Genomic DNA, 17,319 nt, shown 5'->3' with positions numbered 1-17,319 from the left:
CCAGGCTGCATTACGCAGGCCCGCCCCGCCTCCTCATCAGAGGCAGTGGCCCGAGGTCCCTGAGACCCCCAAGGAGTGGAAGACCCTGTGAGTCTTCGGCCAGGCCCTCAGCAGGTCCGAGCCCCACTGAGTGGTTCTCTGTGTGATGGCGTTAGTCCATACAGCATAAATGGGCAAGAGAAACACTAACCCAAGCCTGACTGGGGGGTCTGGCATCTCCCCAGTGGCTGGTGCCTCCCAACACCAGGGGCCACACCTCTGAGGTCTGCCCGGGAGCTCCCCGTCTGGGGGTCCTGACCCTGAAGACCTCTCTCTCGCCACGGGCCAGGCCCCGTGTGCTGCCCACAGCGGGCTCCACCGTTTGCCCGTGGAGCCCAGTCTTTCTTTGCTCGGGACTCCAGGTGGCACCATCCAACCGGCAGACACCTCACCCGGGGCTTTCCATGGTCCCCACGCTGGCCAGTGAGGCCACAAGCTCCTACGGCCCCGCCCCTCGAATCAGGGAAACCGAGACAGAGTAGGAAGGAGCAGCCCCAAGCCTCCTTCCAGACGTGGAAGGCTCCAGGCGAGGGGCTGGTCGATCACAGATGGCGGGGGCCGTGGATGCTCCATGCGTTCTCCATGGACGCTGGCCTGATCCAGAGCACTGGCTGGTGGGCTGGATCGCAGGACAGGGGTTGGTCCCAAGGAGACTCAGATGAAGCTCCTGCCCTCTGGAGGCTTAGGGGCGTCAGGACGACTGGCTCTCACACCCCAGCCCTGGCTTCCCCTGGCTCTGTGCCCCACTCTGGGTCCCCAGAGCCTTCTGGAAGGTTTCTCTCAGCACCTCATCCAATTTCTACACATTGGAGACAAGGCTACGGGGACCCGAGATAGGCAGGGTGGGCCCACCCTCCACAGCAAGGGGAGCCAGAACCCTGGGCCCCCAGTGGGCAGGACAGAGCCCCTCCCCAGAGCTCCTGGGGGCGGGAAGCCCCCCAAGGCCAGAGCTGCTGGGGCCGTTCCCGCCTCCCTTGTCGGAACTCTGAATTCCTCCTCTTGTCCAGGTCCTCGGATGAGAGAGTGTTTGACGGGTCACACGCGTGCCCGACCCTTGGATAACTCTGACCAACTTTCTGTCCGGTAGGGTCAGCTGTAGAGCCACCTCCAAAAAAGGCCCCTGAGCGGCTGCTGGGGCCGCCCCGGCCCAGCTCCTCCTCACGGTGGGAGCTGACAGCCCTTCTCAGGCGGGGTCCTCTCACTCTGCTAGAGTCACACACCACCCCCCGGCCCCGCAGTCGCAGGTGCACACGTGGGGAAAGCACGGCAGGGAGCTCTGAGTCTGGGAAGCCCCGTGTGCACCCAGTCCCACCGACTCTGGGTGTCTTGCTCCTGGGAACTGCCGGCCACACCTCACATGGGCCTGGGGTGTTCTTGGGGGCTACACCCACAGGTGGGCACTCCATGGCCCTGCAGTGGCCCCGCTCGGCCAGCAGAGGAAGGTGGCTGCCTGCTCAGTGGCCTCAGGCTCTGGCAGGTGCTCTCCCGTGAGCGGGCTGAGCCAGAGAGAGGGCGCTGAGGTCAGCGGGATGGGGCAGGTTTTATTTTGGGTATCGGCAACCTCCCCCTCGGGGTGCCGGCCCCGTGGTGCGGCAGGACAGCATATTGAGCAGGCACTGCTTGACGGGCTGCCGGCCGCCGAGGGCCTGCGACAGGTAATCCACACCCTGGTCCACCTGGCCAGGCCGGGCTGGGGTGGGAGGAGAGGGGGGCAGGGCAGGGCGGGGTTGGAGGGGGGCTGGAGACCTGGGGTGGAGACACGGGACGGGGTGGCCCAGCCCGGGTTGCGTGGGGGACTGATCTCAACCCCAGGAAGAATTTGAGGGCTGCTGGGACAGGGCCTCCACCTGGGGACAATAGGAGTAGGGGTGGGCTTCTCAAGTCTGCAAAGCTGAGCTGAGCCAGGGAGCAGTGAGGAGGCCATGGGGGCCCAGTCCCGCCAAAGATTTGGCTCTAGGTTTCTGCAGGGGTGACCCTCAGGGTGGTGGGGAAGGGCAGGGGTCCCTCAGTCTTGGTTCTGGCCCGCAGTGTGCATGGTTGAGGGTGGCGAGGCCCAGGGACCTTGAACCTCGAACCTCGCCTGGTAGCCCTGAGCTGACCTGGGTGCCCGCGCCAGTGCCAGCCGAGCTCCCGGTCAGCCCAGCCCACGGGCTCGGGCTCTGCCAGGCCTCGGATAGAAGCTGCTGACACAGGACTTCGGGGATGAGCCTTTCCCAGCCTGCGAAGCTCCCACCCCACACGCCCTGGGGCTTCTGCGCGACCTGTAATAGCTTTGCTCTGTGCGGGGCTGGCATCCAGTGCCTGCAACAGGGGAGCAGCAGTGTGCCTGGCGGGGCCTCTCAGGCAGTCAGAAAGGAGGGCAGAGGCCCAGCACCCGGGCAATGGCTCCCCTGAGCCTCTCCACCTCTGTGGTGGGCAGGCCCTGACCCCCAGGTTCTGCAAGGCAGGGGCCAGTTGTCACCACCGCCGAGGAGACAGACCCTGGGTCCTTGTTCCCGAGGCCGGGCCGAGTGCCAAGGACCCCGAGAGGGGCTGGGCTGGAACAGGGCTGAGTGGTTGGCTGCTTTCCTGGCACTGCCCACCCTACCCGCCACTCGCCCCTCAGTGCCGTCCACTCTGGTCCCCTCTGGCCGTCCAGTGGGCCATGTGGCTGCCTCTGCCTGCTGCCCTTGGCTAACGTCCCACCCAGCCAGGTGGACAGGAGTGGCGCGTCCCCTGGGAGAAGCTCCCCAGCTGGCAGAGCACAGCCCTGATGCACCCTCAGAAGTGGGCCACGGGCGACAAAGGTGTGACACAGCTGATTTCTAACACCTCCAAGCTGCCCATGTTCACGCTCCCCTTGGGAGGCAGCAAGAGTCTGACCACGAAGACTTTGGAAAACAGGTTCTGAGCAGACCCAGGCCTCGAATGCCAAAGGTCTAGGGGGCCTGCTCTTCGAAGGGGCTCCCCTGACTCCGAGGGCAGCAGGGCCTCATGTTAGACCTGTGCACAGGCCAGGGGTGGGGGGTGGGCTCGGGAGGACAGCCCCACCCTCTCCCCGCCTCCACACGCGTGTCCATCCACCCACTGCACCTCCATTTTCACAGGTACATCCTCACCGTCACTGTCTGTTTCCCTCCCTCCCTCCTTCCCTCCTGCCTTCCCCCCTTCCATCGCCCATCCATCCACCCCCCCATGTGTCCACCCACCCACCAGCCATCTACCCACCATTCCGTGAAGCAGGCGTTGATCTGACTGCCTCTCCGTCTCTTCTCCTGTCTACTCTCTGCACAACTACTTTTCTGTCCATTGACCTCTCATCCCTTCAGCAGACCCACCCATCCACCTGTTCTTTATCTATCCACCCATCATCCAAGGATTCAGCACCTCTCTTTCTATTTATACACCAGTCCATCCTTCCACCCATCCCACCATCCACCCATCCATCCATCCTTCCATCCATCCAACCGTCCATCCATCCATCCATCCATCCATCCTTCCATCTATCCATCCGTCCAACCACCCATCCATCCATCCATCCAACCACCCATCCATCCATCCATCCATCCATCCATCCATCCTTCCCTCCACCCCTGCATCCATCCATCATCCATCATCCACTCATCCATCCATCCACCAAATCTTCACTGAGCACCTCCTGGGTGCTGGGAAGGGATGACCCCAAGATGGGTCTTGTACTCAAAGGGTGCACAGTCTAGGGGCACAGACTAGAAGTGCACAGTGTTTCAGGGGCTGTGGAGTTTATAAGGGGCCAGTCAAGGGGCAAGTACCACAGTGGAAGAGGACGACTGAGCCCCCACCCATCACATTCACCCTGACTACCCTCAGAGACCCCAGAGCCTGACACACAGAAGGCCACTGGGCAGGACAGAGTGTCCAAATCTAAAGGCCAGAGGCCTGGGCCCTACCACTGTGCAGGGCGGATGGCCTTTCCAACGGGCCCTGCTCCCTGCCCCTACCCCATCAGTGACCCCAGAGAGCCAGCACGTGGAGACACCAAAGGGAGTTTACTGCACAAAGTAGAGGGCTGAAAGCGGGGCGGGGGTGGGGGGGACCCAGTGCTATTGCGGGCGTTGGTGGCTCTTGACACGGAGGCCCCGGCACGTGGCCTCTCTCTGCACCGGCTGCGCCTTCCCTGGGAGCTTGCGGCTTCTCTGGAGGTGGTCCATTTGCCAACCAACAGCCAGAGTTCCTTTCCTCCCAGAACTGTGAGGGGCAGAGCTGGGGGTCAGAGGGAAAGGTTGGAGGGTCCAGGAGCAAGAGGTGGCGGATGTCGGGGTGCACGCGGGCCAGGCAGACCATGAGAAGCAGCTTCTTCGGCAGGGCCAGTGGGCGGGGGAGCGTTCGTCTGGCGGCCTCTCTGCTGGGCATGTGGGTCGGGAGCCAGGAGGTGCCACCGGCGGTGCCGCAGTCTTGGGAAAGCTGAAACACAGGTCGGGGGAGCGTCAGGCTGCAGTCCGAGGAGGGGCCGTGGCTCTGCCTGTCCAGGCCTGCAGCCTCTCTCTGGGGGTCCCTGGCCTGCCCATCGCACCCCGCTCCCCCCAGCCCAGGAGCAGCCTCCCTGTGGCAGCCCCCGAAACCCTGCGTCCACCTCCGGCCTGAAAGCCTGCTTCCCGATACTGTGCTCTGGTGCCCTGGGCCCTGCTCGCGATTCAGGGTGGAGGGACGCTGCCTACTGCCTGTTTGCCAGCTGGCCTGACAGCCCCCCAGGCTAAACCTGGGGTCCTGGCCCCCCCTCACCGAGGTGGGCAGCAGCCCAGAGCGAGCCCCAGCAGACCCCTCAGGCCCCTCCCCGAGCAGACGACGCACTCCTGCCTGACAGAGCAGGCCTCATGGCAGCAGCCCCCAGGCCTCCCTCCTCCTGCAGGCCGGCGGCCCTGGCTCGGCCCAGCCGCCATTTGTCAACGTCCTCGGGAGCACGTGGCGCCCAGAAACCAGGGCGGGCGGCTTGGCCGGGACCACCCCGCCGGGACGTCTGCGGGTTCATCCCATTTAGCGTAGCTCAGCGAAAACCGCTCCCACCTCCCACCCCGTCTACCTCTGATGATGCAGCCGCAGCCTTCCCGAGCCTCTGGCCGCCACCTCTCCGCTGGCTCACAGCGGACGCGCCTGTGGTCAGGCCGGCGACAGCAAGGCGGCCCTCATGCTTGCGGGCGGGCACTCTTCCTGCCCTCGCAGGCGGCCGGCCCAGCACGTGCCTCCCGCTTGGCGCCCGCCTGTGGGTCCCCCAGCCCCCGCTGTGCACGCGGGCGGCACCCGGAGCCAGGTCCCAGCCCTCCTCCGTCACCCACGGAGCACCTCGGGCCTCCGTGGGCTCATTTCTAACCCGGGATGATGGTGGGGCCGCCACATAGGCGTGCAAACGCTCATGCCTAGAGGGCGCCTGGCAGGGGCCACGTGCTCAGGGGGCAGAGCTTCTGGTGGTCAGGCTGCAGGCCCTCTGGGTCTGGGTCCTGCTGCGTGACTAGGGGCTGTGTGCCCTCCCACAGGGAGGCAGCCTGTGGGGAGGAGGGCAGGGCTCACGGCTGTCCCCCCCGCCGCCCTAGGGTGCAGCAATGCTCACCTCGCCTGCCTCCATGGCCCCTGAGACGGCTGGCCGGTGCCCCCCAGGGCCCCCAGGACCCCCACCACCACTGCTGCCCAAGCCCGGGAAGGACAACCTGCGTCTGCAGAAGCTCCTGAGGAAGGCAGCCCGGAAGAGGATGAGCAGGGGTGGGCCGCCTGCCCCGCCCGGGCCTTTCCGCACCTCCTTATCCCCCGTGAGCGAGGCCGGCCATAACCAGGAGACCCTGGCCCCGCGCCCCGCGGAGGCGCCACGGCTGGTGGCCACCCTGCCCTGCTCCCCCCACACCCGCGTCATCCACCACGTGGCGTCCCCCCTGCAGAGGTCCACGTTCTCCTTCACCCTCACCCAGCACAGGAGCCTGGCTTCGCACTCCAAGCCCACGGGGCCCCGGCTCACAGCCCCGGTCCCAGAACCCGCCCAGTCCCCCTGCGGCTTTGCCCAGGTCTCAGGCCCCACCATGAGGGGCACCCACATCAGCCAGGTGCACTTCCGGCGGGCACCATCCCCGCAGGCCGGGACCCCTGAGCCCTCCCCGATGGCCCAGGATGGTGGGCCTGGCGACCAGGACCAGGACACAGCCATCTGCCCTCCCAGGGCTCAGCCCCTGACGCCTGTGGTCCACATCCACTCACTGCTCGCCAGGGCCCAGGCTGCCAGCCCTCAGCACGAAGAGCCCTCTGTGCCCAGGCTGGCCCCCGGCTTCCAGGCCACGGTGCCCAGAGAGGCCAGAAGCCGGGTGGTGGTGTCCATTGCCCCCACCTACCGCTCACCAGGACCCTCGCCTTACAGGCCGCCTTCTGCGGCCCCCGAAGCTGGGCGCTGGGAGAAACCCACCCTGGCTGGCCCTGCCGCTGAGGCTGAGCAGGTCTCCAGTCCCCACGAGGCCTCATCCCCTGACCCACCGTCAGGCCCCCACCTGTGCCCTGTCCCCAAAATCACACCCAAGCCCCAGCTCAGCGGCTGGACGCGCCTCAAGAAGCAGCTGCTGGAAGAGGCCCCCTTCCCGGGGCCAGAGCCGAGCCTGGGGCACGTGGAGCGGAGGGGGACAACAGCCCCCACTGTCTCAGCGCCCCGGCCGGCCCCTGCCTCCCGGGCCTCCAGGATGTGGGACACGGTGCTGTACCGCATGTCAGGGGCCGAGTCCCGTGGCGGCCAGGTGGGGCCCCGCGATGGGGTGCCCGCCGCGCCCGGCCTCAGCCGCCTGCCCTTCCTTTGCTGGCCTCGCTTCAACGCCCGGAAGCTGCAGGAGGTGGCCGCCCGGCCCCCTCCCATGCACTCCCCCATCCTGGTCCTGAGCCCCCAGCCCAAGAACTTCAATCGCTCGGCAGCTGGCTGGAGGCTCCAGTGAACGGCTGGGGGGACCCCAGGACCGTGGGGTGGACAGAAGAGTGGCTGAGGGTCCAGCTGGGAAGCCGCAGCCACTGAAGAGGGGAGTGCGGAGGGGCTGGGGGTCAGGAGGGGAGGTGGGGTGGACGGGAGCACGAAGGACCGTGTGGGAGGTGGGACGGGGCCGGGAGCAGCTGGGATTAAGGAGGTGGTGGGTTTGGATGGTGTGGAGGGGCAGGGAGGGCTGTGCATCGGGGTAGGGGGTGGGGACACAGACCGCACACGAGTGTGCTCTGAGGCAATGGGGCTGCATGCGTGACCCTGCAGGGCAGGGCCAGCCTGGGTGTCCGCACAGGGCTTGGGGCAGGGCGTGCAGGAGGTGGTCACCAGCGAGACCCGGGAGGGCCTGCCTGGGTCCAGGGAAGCTGCAGGCGGGGATCAGGGCCCAGCTGAGCCCCAGATGCTCTGGGTGATGAGCCCTGTTGCTTGACAGGATGAGCAGGATTCTGGGGCCCCCGCCCTTCTGCCGAGAAAGGTTGGGGGGACGAGTTATGTTGCCGTGCGGGGTGGGAGTGGTCGGGATGACCCAGTCGCGGGCACCGTTAGCTGCATCGGCGGCTTGACAGCCGTGCCTCCCACGGACGGAGGCCTGACAGGTGCGGGGAGCCAGGTCCAGGCCCGGGTAGGAGCTGGCCCCACACCCTTGCCCCTTCACTGCCACCTCTGCTTCCCCCGCCTGGGTGCAGAGCTTGAGGGGGACTCGCTGATGGGAGACAGAGGGGTGGGGTCTCAGCCTAGATGCTGGATGAGGAGGGAGGTCGGAAGTCAGCCTGGCCAAGTGGGTGGGGGTGCTGTGGCCCAGAGGGGGCAGCGACGGGGACCCCAGGCCTCATGAAGCTTTGGGGAGCCCCAGTCTGCACTCAGCTGGGGTCTGACTCGGGACAAGCACTGGGGCTCAGTGACGGGGCAGCCGTGACGCGAGAGGGACACGGAGGTGCTGGGGGAAAGCTCCAGCCGCAGCCCCGGGAGCAGGACTCGGAAGGGGAGGACGCTGTCAGGAGGGGGACATGATGGATGCTGTAAACGGATCCTGGGACCCAGGCCACTAATAAAAGTGTGCGTAACCATGGCAGCGGGTCACCCTTCGGACTCTTCACCCGGTGACGGGGTGGGCGGTGGAAACTGGAGCAGCTCCCACTGGGGCAGGAGGGCAAGGACAAGGTTCCGGCTCCTTTGAAATCCTCACCGCCCACCGCCGGGTGGGGACCCGAGCTCCGGGGCTCCATGTCAACCCCTTCCTGCCGCGCTTGCCCTGTGGTGGCCGGGACGGGCTCACCTGCCCGCGGAGCCCAGTTGGGAGATGGGGCCTCCTCCCAGCAGGGAGTCTGTGCTTCCCTGTGGGGAACAGGAGCAGGGCAGGAACCAGGGTGGGGGGGTGTGGCACAAGTCTGTGGGCTGGAGGACCAGCTGAGGCGGGCTCTGGCCAGCTCCGAGGCCGGGTATTCAGCCCTCACATGTCACCGCGCAGTCCCTGCCACCACGCACCCAGAGCGGCAAATTTCACCCATGACACATCACGCTCTGGCCGCTGCCCCCGACTCACCGAGGCCGGCCTAGGGCGCCGGGCCCTCGTCCATGGGCACCTTCTCGTACTTCCCGTGTCCCGTGGCCACAAACTTGTACCTCTTCGCAGACGGGGTGCTCTGTCGGGGAAGGAGGTGGAGAGCAAAGGTGAGAGACGCAGAGGGAGATGGCGCTGCCTCTCGGAAGCCCCCCCAGGTGCGCTGAGGGCAGCTCCCCTGCCCCCTCGCCTGCTGGACCCGCCCTCCCGCATCAGCCACATTCCGACTCTACCTTAAGCGTCGGCGAAGCCTTGGGGCCTCCTTTCTGCTCCCAGAGGTTCCTCTTGCTCATGTCTCCAGCTACAATATCCTGGGGGCAGAAGGTGTCCACGTCACAGAGGCAGAGCCCTGACTCGGGGGCTTGGAGCCCTTGTCACTTCTCCTGCCTGGCCTCGCAGGGCCAGGGCCCCGGGGCCTGCACACCTGCCTCCTTGGGTGAGAGCCCAGGGGAAGAGGCCGGGAAGGGAAGGTGACACCGTCCATCTTCACTTGGCCCAGCAGCCTTCCCGCCCAGCCCTCCACAGGGGCCAGCCTGGAGGAGACCCCGTCCCCCATGCACCACAGTGCCCTCTGCCCATACTTCAGCCTGGACATTTTCACACTAGCCTTCCAGAGGGAGCCCAGCCGTGCCCCAGGATGGGAGCCTACCTTGCAGGAGGGGGACTTGGCAGAGGACTGAGCCTGCACCTCTCCCGTCTCCCAGAGGCTCTTGGTGCTTGCCACGGCCATGCTGGGCAGCTCAATGGATGGCTGGCGGGCTAGCTTTGGGGTCCGGCCAGAGGTCTGCAGAGGAGACAGAGCTCAGGACCACTTTACTGGAGAGCCACACGGAACACATCAGAGAGGCCTGTGTGAGCCGCTTCGGCACACAGATGACGTCCTCTGTATGGTTGCATTCCCCCAAGACTGCTTTTCCAACGCAGGGCTGGAGGAAGGCACTCGGGAAAAACGTGCCTTCCTCCCCTCGGTGTACTTGTGAAACACCCCCTTGTTCTGCAGAGCACAGGTGATGGGTGAGATACGAGACACATGTGGGGCTGTCCTCGTGCTGCTCCTGGCACAGGGTTGGAGGAGCAGGGGTTGAATGGAAGGGTGTGGGTTGGATGGAATGATGGTTGGATGGAGGGGTGTAGATTGGATGGAAGAGTGTTAGTTGAATAAAAGGGTGTTAGTTAGTTGGATGGGGGGGTGGGTGTAGGATCAACAGAGGGACCTTGGCTGGATGGAGTGGGTTGGTTGGATAAAGGGGTGTTGGTTGGATGGAAGAGTGTAGGTGAAAGGACAGGAGTTGGTTGGATGGAGAGACATTGGTTGGATGGAGAAATGGGTGCATGAATGGAGGAGGGACCCTGCAGAAGTGGAGGGGACCTGTACACACCTCGATGGCCTGCGTGTACTGCTCCAGCCGCTCTTCAATTGTGGAGATGGGCAGGGCCGGCTGGGACTTCTTCACACTGTTACTGGAGGAGAGGAGAAGGGTCATGGTCCAGGCCCCCTCACTCAGCGTCTATGCCCACCCTGAGCTCCTACCGGAGCTTTCTCGGGCCCCCAGATCTCCACCTACTGGGTCGCCTCTTCAACCCTCCCTTGGAGAACCCCGAGTCCTGCCCAGGAAGCAACCAGACATACCTCTTCTGAATGGAGCGGTGCAGGGACTCAGTTCTGTCGCTGAGCTGTGGAGGGCGGGCGGAGACTGAGCCTCCGAAGCCAGAGCAAGGCCCCCAGCCCACCCCTCCCAGCTGCTCCCACCCACCAGTCCCATTGCCCAGTTTATGCGTTTCACAAGGCTCTGCTGAGAGCCAGCCTGGCAGAGAAGGAGCAGGCTGTGCTCCTGTCCTGGAGCTGCCTTGTGGCTGCCTCTCTGGGACTGTCATTGGTCATGAGTCCAGGACAGAGGACTAGGCTTTGGGTCTTAACCTACTTTGGTGCTGGGGCTCAGGGGAGGTGAGCCCGGTTCTGTCCCATCCAAGACCAAGGGGCTTGGTGTCCTGCGCTGCTGGCATCTCTGGTGCTGGGAGCAGAACGTCTGAGGTTACGGGGTCTGAATGATCGCCCCTTTGCACCCCTCCTGCCCCACCCAGGACTGGTTGAAGGAAACACTTTCCCCTCCCTGGGCCTCAGGTCCTTCCCCGCCCTGCCATTCTCTGGTTCTGGAATTCTCTGCAGCGTCCAGGAAAGCGTTGTTCCATCAGGCAGGGTCACCAACCCCACCACCCTCTGAGACTGCGGGGGTGCTGGCTCCCTCTAGGCCCGTCCCGTGAGGCCCGCAGAGCGTGCAGGTAGCAGAGGCAGACGCAGCCCGGGGGCTGGGGTGTGCCCAGACCCTTTGGGGAGCCGCTGGCACCTGCTCAGCTGCCTCCTTGGTCTCTGCCAGCCCTGGGCTGCCCTGGATGGGTCCCTCGCGGCCTTTGGGCTCTGTGTCCTCTGTTCCCGGCCCCTCCTGGGGCTCTGAGTCGGGGCTCAGACGCAGCTCCTCCAGACAGACCCCGGCTGGGGTCAGCTCATCACCACCCTGGCTCCCAAAGGTGTGCTGGCGGGGCCTGTGGGAGGGGGGGAGGCAACCCAATAGATCGAAGGTCATTTGATCACTTCGAGTCCCTTCCCGTTTCCAAGCCTCAGTTTCCCCATCTGTAAGATGGGCAGTCAGACCAGTTAAGCGCCCAGGAATCTCGAGACCCCAGCCTCTTTGGGGAAGTGAGCCCAAGGACCTCAGAGCCTGCCCTCTGTCCCCGGAGCCATGTGACCAGTGCCCACTGCCCCATCCCTGCACACTGAGGCTAGTCCCGGGCTCCAGGCCCTCAGGACCAGCCCCGGCCCGTGTCTTGCTTGTCGGTGTCCACCCTGCTGGCTGGCCTCCTGGGTCTGGGGCTGCCTGGGCCCCCTGCTCCTGGTCTGCTCCGTGTTGGGGCAAGTGGGCCTGGGTGGCAGGTGGGAGCTAGGTGGGGTCTGAGGCTTGTTTGGGGGCTGGTCAACTGAGGGACAAGGCAAGGGCTGGGGTCACAGCGAGGACCGCAGCCCCGAGGAGCAGGGCTGACCAGGCTGGCTGTGGGGGGCGGGGGGAGGCCAGCCGCTGGCAGCCTGCGCGACTCTGCATTGGAGCGGGACTGAACCTGGAGAAGAAGATGGGAAATTCTCGCATTTTCCATGATTTCAGGCCCCTCGGTGTTCGTGCCAGCCAAGACCCAGACCACCACCCAAGGTGGGCCGGGGTCCGAGCCAGCGGCAGGCTCACAGAGGGCCCATTCAGCTGGGCTACAGGAGGCCAGGCAGGTGCGGGGGGCAGGGAGGCCTGGCGAGAGCAGGAGGGTCCACAGAAGAGCTATAGTGCCCCCTGCTGTTGGGCGGCCAGTTGGGGACAAAGGGAACAGGGCCGGCAGGGCTGCAGCCATCCCAGCGCCAGTGGACGGGCCACCCTGCTGCACACCGCCCCCCCCCCCGCCCCCAGTTCAGAAACGCAGAGTGTGCTCTGATCCCCAGAGACAGATGGGGGAAACTGAGGCCTGGAGGGCGGCCGTGGGCAGAGGGCCACGCCAGGAGCAGGGCCCTGGCCAGGCAGCTGGCTCTGGGAGTGGATGGGAAGGGGTGGTGGAGTGACGGGAGGGGTCTTAGGGAGAGCTCGGGGCTGCTTCAGGGGCCTTGGAGGGGACTGGAGGTGGCCCAGAGGGGCTCCGGCGACCCTCGAGGCCACATGGCCCCGAGCCTGGAGCTCCCGAGCAGAGCTGGGCCCCTGACCCCGGCCTGTGGGGTGCTAAGAGCGCCTCAGACCCCCGGGGTGGGGGCGGGTGAGGCTCCGGAGCAGACCCCAGCCCAGGGCCCCTCCCCCTGCCTGCCCTGGTTCAGAGTGTCTGCACATCTGGAAAGCTTGTCCCCCCAGGCCGACTGGCGGCCGCACATCTGGAAATACCTGCTCCCCTCCGTGGGAATGGAGCTCGCTGCCCCGGGGGAGGAAGGGGCGGCGGCGGGGGCGCAGGGCCTCCCTGACGTCAGTGGGCTGCAGATGTGTGCTGATGGAGCAACCGCCCGGCGGCCGCAGCTGGTCTGGACGGGCCGGGGCCCCGGGGAGCCCGGCAACGAGACTCCTCCCGTCCCACCCGCAGCACCAGCACCCGCCGCCGCCCTCCTGTCTCGTTCTCTTCCTCCTGCCCCACTACGGCCAAGGGGGCATTCTGGGGGGCTGCTGGGGGGCAGGAGCAGAGGGAGTCGCTCGGACACAGGTGAGGGGGCCTGGACAGAGCCCCCCTCCTCCAGCTCTGACCCCCACTTGCCTGTCCTCCTCCTGCCCCCGCTCCGGACTCTCGCCCCGAGGGGGGGCCCCACCGTCCGTGGTCTCCCCAGCCCCCCAGTGCTGCCGCCGCTGCTCTGGCTTCTGGGACCAGTCGCCGAAACCCTCATCCTCGTCCAGTTCAGGGCCCTCTGAGGGCTTCGGGCTGAGGCTGAAAGAGCAGGCACGTTCTCAGGGCTGGGCCACATGCGGGGCAGGGGGCCGACCCCCGTCCACAGAGCCTCCCTCTCTCAGACTCCGGGCTCCAAGTGCGGGAGACCCCATCTTCCCCAGGGGCAGCACCCCACGGCTGGGCCGAAGCACCCCCATTGTCAGAGAATCCCTGAGGGCAGGATTGTGTCTCTCCCACAGACTGGAGCTCCCTGAGGTCAAAACTGGGCCACACCCTATTAAGCCAGGGCTCCCCAGGAACAGGGCTATGTCTCCCCGCTCACCCTGGGGCTCCCCAAATGCTGGGCTACGTCTCTCCCCCACTACCTACGGTCCCCGCGGGTGGGTGCAGAGTTTCCCTCTGCTCTCCCGGCTGAGCCCTGCACCCTGTCCCCCACGGCAGGCCTGTGGTCCAGTGGTCCCTGCCTGCCCCCAGCCCCTGCCTGCTAGGCTAGGGACCTGGCCCGAGGGGCCTTGACCGCTACAGCACCCCACTCCACCCAGAGCTGCTGACTCGGAGAAAATGGAACAAAACAGGGCCGGGGGGAGGGGGAGCATTATTGGAAAAACAGCCCAGCCCAGCTACAGCGGCCTCCTGGGCCTCGGGAGGGAACAAGCCGGCCCTCGGCCCGCCAAGTTGGATGTGGCCTCAGTGAGTCACAGACAGCAAGGACTAGGGCAAGGGGCTCGGGGGCCAGGGCCCCACAGCTGCGCTCAGAGTCAGTCCAAGCAAGGGGGACCGTGCAGGGTGACCAGGGCCTGAGTCAGGACCCCGGGAGACTGGCCGGTAGGGGGTGGTTCCACACGTCTCCGGCCAGGTGTCTGGCAGAATCCGCTGGCACCTGGGGCTGCGATGACCCTCATCCTAAGGACACCCCCGCCCCCCCGCCCAGGTTCCAGGGCTGGGCCCCTCACTCCTCGTCTCAGCTTCTCTGGGGCCTCCAGCCCAGGGCCTGACCCCCAGGGGTGCAGCACAAGCGAGCTGGCAGTGTCGGCTTACAGCTTCTCCTGCTCTAGCTGCTCCAGGGGCTGGCCTCCTTCACCCTCATCCTGGGCCCGAAGCTGCCAGGCCCTCTCCTGCTGGCGCTGCCCCCGGGCGGCATCCTCCTCACCTTCCACGCTCCACTGAGTGGCGAGCCTGAGGGACACGGAGAAATAGTCAACACCGGGGCCCGTACCCCACTTCCCCCGTCCCAGCAGGCCCCAGCAAGGCCTCTCTAGGCGTCAGTTTCCCCATCTTTAAAGCAGAGATCTTGAGAGGTGGTCGGGAAAGGGTCCTTGGGTTGGGGGAGGTCCCAGGCCTCTGTTGGTCTCTGGGCGTCCACGTGCCTCCTGGTGATGTGGGGGCCCCAGTGTCAGGAAGGCCTGGGGAAACCCCAAGGATGGGACCAGACCCTCCATCCTCTTCCAGCAGGCTAGATCCCTGGACCTCATGGGAGCCAGGACACTGGCTAGTGTAGCTTTGGCCCCAGGCAGGGCCCGGAGGGTACAGGAAGAGCCAGCTGAGATGCAGAGAGCTGGCTGTGGCCGCCGGACAGCTGGGGTCACTCGTTCGTTCTACCTGAGTCAAGTGACTGTAGCCTCGGCCACTTGGGCGCTGGTGGCCTGGGCTGAGGTCAGGCCGGAGGCGGCCCAGATAGGCAGCCACGTCCCTAACGCGACCATCCCAGCAGAGGCGATCCTTCCTGCCCCATAGGAGCACAGCGTTGTGGGAGACGGCGGCCCTGCTAGAGGCCCCGGAAAGGGTCTGCCTTCAGCTGGGACCTGACCTCTCAGCTCACCCAACACCACCCCCGTCCCCGGCCCCCATGCGGAGTCTCTCTGGGCTGTGCCGTCAGTGGGGAAACTGAGGCCCACGCAGAGCCGAGCGCGGGGGACCTCACTCCCACACTTCCTGAGGTTCCTCCCTCGGGTCTAAACAAGGTCAGCCTGAGACCGGGGGTCCGGGGCCGGACCACCCTGGCCCTGGCCCAGCAGACCTCAGGCTGTTGGCATCCGGTGGGCACCGCATGCCTCGGCCAGCTGGCACGCAGCTCCCCCAGAGCCCGGGAGAGGGGTCCTGGGTCTCCGTTCTACAGCGCTCACTGTCCCGAGCTGGGGTCTCAGCCCCTTCCTGCCGTGTCCCCCGCCTGACCCCGCAGCCCGCTCCTTCAGGGCCCCAGTCCCCTGGCCAGGGTGGGCCGGCTCTGTGGTCTCGGCAGCCGTGCCAGCACATGATCTAATCTCTCCTAGGTCTCCTCGGAGCCTCCCAGACAAAAGCCAGGCCCCTCCGTAGCCCCAGCTCGAGGCCCGCTCCCCCCGCGGCAGCCACACGGGACCCCAGCCACGCAAACCGAGCCGCTTGCTCAGCCCTCGGCACCCCCAGTCCGCCCCCTGCCCCGTGCCGCTCCTCAGAAGCGACGTTGACTCCCACCCCCCCAACCCGGGCCCCAGGGAGCCACTTAATCCCCCACACCTGGCTCCCATCAGCGTCCTGCTCCAGGCCCTCGGCTGGGGGCTGGGGGCCACGTCCTGTCTGGGGAGGAAGAGCCTGGGGTGATCTCGGGGATGTTGGGGACCTAGGGTCCAGGGTTCCCCCCACATGAGCACCAACAGCCCCTCCAGATGGAGGGCAGAAGCCTAGCAGAGCAGTGGGGGGAAAGAAGGTGCCCACAGCCCTCTCCTGGGGCAGCCTGGGGGCGCCCGGGGGGATTCCTCCAAGGGGTGAGACCGGCACTGCATCCCTTTCACTGCCATGTCCAAGCTGCACATGCCTATGGGTGTGTTGGGCGTTTGGGATTTTTTGGCCAATGTGTGGTGCTGGGGGGGTGTGCATAGGCCCCGGTGGGATGTGTGGGTGGGCCAGGTGGGGCCTCTCCCAGGATGATAGCTCCTGCTCCCCAGACCCCTCCCCCAAGCCCCGGGGACCCTTCACTGGCACAGCTGAGTGCAGAGGCCACACAGCCTGGTCAGCCCACCGGTAGGGCGATGTGTCCCGGCCAGCAAAGTCCCACGCAGGCCTGCACTCAACCGCGCAACGCACAGCGGGCCTCCCTGGCACACACACGCACACACACACACCAACACACACACACACACACACGTGGCAGGAATGCACACGTGTACGTACACACTTTCTCCTGAGCCCAACACTCAGGCCCGCGTGGGCGCACACACCCACACTCCACGCATGGGTCCCAACGCCCCCCACCAGGCACACTCGTGCACACACGTGTGCACACGGACGTCCATGTGCTGACAAACTCGGGCAAGGGAACAAGGTGAGGGCAAGGTGGCAGGCCCAGGCCCCCAGGCCCGTCCAGGGGGCCCCAGCACACTGTTTAGTGTTTTCCTGCCGTCGTCCTGACAACGCGCCTGGCCAGAGGCCAAGGCATGTTTTCTGAGAACATTGCTCGCAAGGAACTGGCCCCTCCAGGGTCCCCCCTGCTCCCCGCCGTCTGCGCGTGACCCCCGAGCCCTCAGGGCAGGGAGCTGTGGGGGGGGGTGGAGCGGGGGAGCGGGGTAGGGGTCTGCAGGGCTCTCGCCAAAGCCCCACACTGGGAGAGGCTGCGCTGGCCCCCAGCCCCTGACCCAGCGGCCCAAGGACGGAGCCGGCTCAGCCCCTTTCCTCCGGGCCTCCTCCCTTCCCGCCCGCCTGCCCCAGGATGTGAGTAATGCGGCCCCTCCTGGCCCCTCCCATGACCTCACCCCCTCACTGTTCCACAGCTGGGTTTCGTTCTGGGAACTGAGAGGGGGGCGGCTCTCCTGGGGTGGGGTGGGGGCCTCTGGCCTGGGAAAGGCGCCCCCGGCCGGCGGCCCAGACCCCTTGGCACGCTCGGCGGAGCTGTCAGGATGCTGGCGTCGGCTGGCCGGCCCGCCCGTGGCCCTGGCTCAGCCCGTGCGCAGCTGCGAGGGATTTGGTGTTCCTGCACAAATGCAATTATCTCTTTCCTGCGTCTGCTCTGGCTCCGGGCGCGCCCAGGGTTCAGCCCCAGGGGCTGCTGAATGGGCTCTGCACCCCCCCGCCTCCCCGTGTCACGCTCCAGCGTGGCGCCTCGCCCCACCAGGTACACGAGCGTGCACAGACCCCAACGGGCCGGCTACGGCTCCCTGTCCCCAGTGGGGCTCCCCAAGCTCAGGGGCTACCCCTGCTGGCCACGTCCACCGCCTACCGGGCCCCTCCTCTCCTTCCTCCGCAGCCCCCCGGTCTCCACCAAGGCCTCGACGGTGCCCGTCCTGGGCCTGGGCTGGCCCTCCCCGCTGTCCCAGCCTCCTTCCTCCCCTGCCCTGTGGTGGCTCTAGAGGGGGCATCAAGCCTCGGTCCCGTCTCAACTCTGCCCCCTGCAGGCAGCTCA

The 17,319-nt window shown here is 66.4% G+C and overlaps 2 protein-coding genes across 4 annotated transcripts in view; one reads left to right on the top strand and one right to left on the bottom strand.

Annotated features, from left to right (window-relative positions):
* Positions 1 to 4,027: 4,027 nt before the first annotated feature.
* LSP1 (lymphocyte specific protein 1) overlaps positions 4,028 to 17,319 on the bottom strand; it is a 36,241-nt gene continuing 22,949 nt past the window's right edge. For 2 of the 3 annotated variants that reach the window (XM_082629139.1, XM_082629141.1), the window contains exons 2-11: positions 13,986 to 14,123; positions 12,819 to 12,986; positions 10,898 to 11,093; positions 10,475 to 10,564; positions 10,183 to 10,226; positions 9,932 to 10,013; positions 9,202 to 9,336; positions 8,786 to 8,863; positions 8,535 to 8,634; positions 4,028 to 4,461 (exon numbers count right to left, since the gene is read on the bottom strand). In XM_082629139.1, coding sequence (XP_082485265.1) covers positions 8,545 to 8,634; positions 8,786 to 8,863; positions 9,202 to 9,336; positions 9,932 to 10,013; positions 10,183 to 10,226; positions 10,475 to 10,564; positions 10,898 to 11,093; positions 12,819 to 12,986; positions 13,986 to 14,123 — 1,021 coding nt within the window. In that variant the 3' untranslated portion in view covers positions 4,028 to 4,461; positions 8,535 to 8,544. The remainder of the gene's footprint in view (positions 4,462 to 8,534; positions 8,635 to 8,785; positions 8,864 to 9,201; positions 9,337 to 9,931; positions 10,014 to 10,182; positions 10,227 to 10,474; positions 10,565 to 10,897; positions 11,094 to 12,818; positions 12,987 to 13,985; positions 14,124 to 17,319) is intronic. The other variant, XM_082629140.1, reaches the window with a different exon arrangement.
* PRR33 (proline rich 33) lies at positions 5,595 to 7,427 on the top strand (the record flags this gene model as incomplete). Its single annotated transcript, XM_082627705.1, has 1 exon — positions 5,595 to 7,427. One exon carries the CDS (start codon positions 5,595 to 5,597, stop codon positions 6,951 to 6,953), a length of 1,359 nt encoding a protein of 452 aa, XP_082483831.1. The 3' UTR covers positions 6,954 to 7,427.

Source organism: Mesoplodon mirus, assembly GCF_964341445.2.
Source record: "Mesoplodon mirus genome assembly, chromosome: 7".
Classification (NCBI taxonomy): Eukaryota; Metazoa; Chordata; class Mammalia; order Artiodactyla; family Ziphiidae; genus Mesoplodon; species Mesoplodon mirus.
This window is presented reverse-complemented; position numbering and strand designations above follow the sequence as displayed.